Genomic DNA, 3,800 nt, shown 5'->3' on the forward strand with positions numbered 1-3,800 from the left:
GCAAAAACATGAAAACCGGAAAGGCTAAAAATTTTGAAGAGACTAAAAGTTAACAAAACTAAGATTAATGTATGAACTTAATAGTGTCGACTAACAGTAATAATAATCTAACCGAGAAACACTACAGGTCATTCGCAGCAAAAATATTAAATTACCTTGAATTAGAGATTGATGCTTGAAAGTTAAAAAACACTTCAATAATACAATTCTTTAGTACTCAGAAAACAATTGTTCGAAACTTGTTTATGTAGTCAAGAAAAGTTTATATATAATAAACAAAGAGGTGTAAGACATAGAGGTGAAAAATGTAAATGTGTAAAAATTAATAGATGTGAAACATGGAGGTACAACAAAGAGGTGTAACACATAGATGTGTTAAATTAAAAGGTGTAAAAATTAATGGATGTATTTTTGAAATCATGAGGTACAACAAAGAGATGCAAAGACTAAGGAGGTGTGATTTAAAAGGTGTAAAAATTAATAGATGTGATTTTTGAAACCAGGAGGTACAACAAAGAGATGCAAAGACTAAGAGGTGTGATTTAAAAGGTGTAAAAATTAATGGATGTGATTTTTGAAACCAGGAGGTACAACAAAGAGATGCAAAGACTTAGAGGTGTGATTTAAAAGGTGTAAAAATTAATGGATGTGATTTTTGAAACCAGGAGGTACAACAAAGAGATGCAAAGACTAAGAAGTGTGATTTTTGAAAGATGGGGGTGCGACGAAAAGACACGATTAATAATTTTAAACCGTTGAATTAAAATTGTAACTAATCTCATCCGTTGGATTAAAAGTTGACACAAAAAAGTGGATTTGCTATTATATATAGATATAGATATCTCTTAATTTGTTTCCTTTTCTAACTATATATATAGGGTACAGTGTATTCATTATACTCACAAGTCACAACGGTAACAAACACAGTATTACGATGGGACTGAGCTGCATCTATTTTCCCGTCGGGTCGAGAGCATCATGCCTAGCCTAGCTTGCTTTGCTGGCTTGGAACATGAAGATGTGTAATTTTTGTTTTGGTCAAACTAGAGACTCTCTAAGAGACTAAGATGTGTAAAAATTTAATTACGCCTTTGAAAACCACAAAAGAAAACATGATATCTCACTCCAAATATCAACCTCTGATTTAAAAAATCGTACAATAATTTTTTTTTATCACAAAAAATTATAATTTTCTGCATTTTTTCATTCAAGTTACCAAGATTCTGCTATTTCTCAAATCAGAGCTTTTAATTATCATTTTTCTACGGTGTAATAAAATTATTTGCAAGTTTTTAACATATTGACTGACATTACAAACTTGAGAAATATGAAGACAAAATAATCACATCATTGCTTTTCGTCACTTCCAATTCCTTCCTGTTGAGAAAGTGAAAAGCTATCATCACAAAAGAGCTCAGACATGGGATAAGAAGAGTACTGGAATCAAATAATAACTGACCATGGCGCATATAGTCGGATACAGTTCCCTATTTCGATATCAACATCCGCACAAACTTTTGTACTAAAGAGAACTCTTGTTTCTGTCTCGTTGGCCGCAAGGGCTTGTGTGTTCTTGAGCAATAGGGAGTCCTACAAAAACAAAATGTGAATTAGTGCTTCTAATGTGATTGATAGTTTTTCAAAGAAACTGTTTAATTTGATGAAGAGATGGAGGGAGAAACCCCAGAAAGGTCAATAACAGAGCATTTGCACACGACAAGCTTTCCCTCCAAGTGTCTTGACATGATTTTTACATCAACATAGCTTGACGCATCTGAGTAGGGAAATGGGAAATGAGATAGATATACGCATGTGTTTATATGGGAGTTACAAAGCAGGTTTACCTGGTTGTCCAATTCCCCCCTGCAATTTCTTCGTGATTTCCATCTCCGTCTCTTTTTCTTGTTTCATTATCTGTTGTAGCTTGCCATATAGACTAGAGCCACTGTAAATTGATGCAAGAATGAACAGGTTTTGATGTTAAGTCGTTCGTGTGGTTTTAAGCGTGGTGGCTAGAAGGTGTTGAGAGTTAGATTACCCTGACAATTTAGGGGAACCGAACAAGAGACCTTCCTTGCTCAAAGAGGAAGCTTTTATTGCTTCATCAAACCGGTCTCCAACAAATTGTTTCTTCTGGTTGGAAATGTTTGGCACCGGGGTTTGATAACTAGGCTATGCAACAAAACACTATTATTTGAATTTGATTGTAGGCTGAGGAGATGAAAATTACCCAAAATCACGAGAAAGGAAGAAAGCAAAACCTCATCATCGCTTGATGATCCACAATCCATAGGTCCAGGTAGTTCGTCATCAGTATCACTATCTTGAAAGTTAGACGAGTTTCCCTTAAGAGATTTTCTTTCATGTCTGCTGTACTGGAACAGAAAGGAGGCCAACAAATGAAACAAAGAACTGAGCAAAGTAGCAAATCAATTGCTAATCCACTGAATAAGCAAAATTACCAGTTTCGAGGTTCTTTTTATCAGTCTAATCTTATGTGGAGGAATGTCTAAAACCTCAGTGAACCCATGCAAAACCTCTCTTGACGCAGCAACAGAAATACCTTGTCTGCTTTCTGATGTTTCATCAAAATCGTTGGGACATTCAGCAATTGGATCCTCTTCTATGGCCTCATCAGCAGCAGGCTCAAGATCTCCAGCCATATCACTTATCTTGGATAACGTTTCTCCAGGAGTATGTGAGTGAAACGAAAATTTTGGCCTCAGATGATCTTTGATAACTGAGGAGACATTGGAAACCTAACTCAGAAATTTCAGAGGTTTATTCTCGCATGATCTGTTTCCTTAAGTTTTAATTCGTGGTGCCCGTTCTTTAACTTCTACGGTAAAAATACTAGAGTTTTGAATGAAACAGTACCTTTACTACCTCTCTTGGCTCTGAATCCAGATAGATGGGATGATGAGACTGAAGCGTTACCATGCAAATGGACTAGTGACTTGGTTTCTTTACATATAGTGGACCACGTTGCCACTTGTNCAAGTGTCTTGACATGATTTTTACATCAACATAGCTTGACGCATCTGAGTAGGGAAATGGGAAATGAGATAGATATACGCATGTGTTTATATGGGAGTTACAAAGCAGGTTTACCTGGTTGTCCAATTCCCCCCTGCAATTTCTTCGTGATTTCCATCTCCGTCTCTTTTTCTTGTTTCATTATCTGTTGTAGCTTGCCATATAGACTAGAGCCACTGTAAATTGATGCAAGAATGAACAGGTTTTGATGTTAAGTCGTTCGTGTGGTTTTAAGCGTGGTGGCTAGAAGGTGTTGAGAGTTAGATTACCCTGACAATTTAGGGGAACCGAACAAGAGACCTTCCTTGCTCAAAGAGGAAGCTTTTATTGCTTCATCAAACCGGTCTCCAACAAATTGTTTCTTCTGGTTGGAAATGTTTGGCACCGGGGTTTGATAACTAGGCTATGCAACAAAACACTATTATTTGAATTTGATTGTAGGCTGAGGAGATGAAAATTACCCAAAATCACGAGAAAGGAAGAAAGCAAAACCTCATCATCGCTTGATGATCCACAATCCATAGGTCCAGGTAGTTCGTCATCAGTATCACTATCTTGAAAGTTAGACGAGTTTCCCTTAAGAGATTTTCTTTCATGTCTGCTGTACTGGAACAGAAAGGAGGCCAACAAATGAAACAAAGAACTGAGCAAAGTAGCAAATCAATTGCTAATCCACTGAATAAGCAAAATTACCAGTTTCGAGGTTCTTTTTATCAGTCTAATCTTATGTGGAGGAATGTCTAAAACCTCAGTGAACCCATGCA

General features: G+C 36.5%; 1 protein-coding gene across 1 annotated transcript in view; it reads right to left on the reverse strand.

The window, feature by feature from the left end:
• The window catches only part of LOC104760203, a 10,914-nt gene continuing 8,326 nt past the window's right edge, over positions 1,213-3,800 (reverse strand). Inside the window, exons 8-15 of the mRNA XM_010483092.1 lie at positions 2,878-2,981; positions 2,463-2,740; positions 2,262-2,375; positions 2,039-2,172; positions 1,845-1,945; positions 1,683-1,774; positions 1,460-1,590; positions 1,213-1,377 (exon numbers count right to left, since the gene is read on the reverse strand). Of these exons, the coding sequence (XP_010481394.1) occupies positions 1,311-1,377; positions 1,460-1,590; positions 1,683-1,774; positions 1,845-1,945; positions 2,039-2,172; positions 2,262-2,375; positions 2,463-2,740; positions 2,878-2,981 (1,021 nt within the window). The 3' untranslated portion in view covers positions 1,213-1,310. The remainder of the gene's footprint in view (positions 1,378-1,459; positions 1,591-1,682; positions 1,775-1,844; positions 1,946-2,038; positions 2,173-2,261; positions 2,376-2,462; positions 2,741-2,877; positions 2,982-3,800) is intronic.

This window comes from Camelina sativa, chromosome 3 (genome assembly GCF_000633955.1).
Source record: "Camelina sativa cultivar DH55 chromosome 3, Cs, whole genome shotgun sequence".
Taxonomy (NCBI): Eukaryota; Viridiplantae; Streptophyta; class Magnoliopsida; order Brassicales; family Brassicaceae; genus Camelina; species Camelina sativa.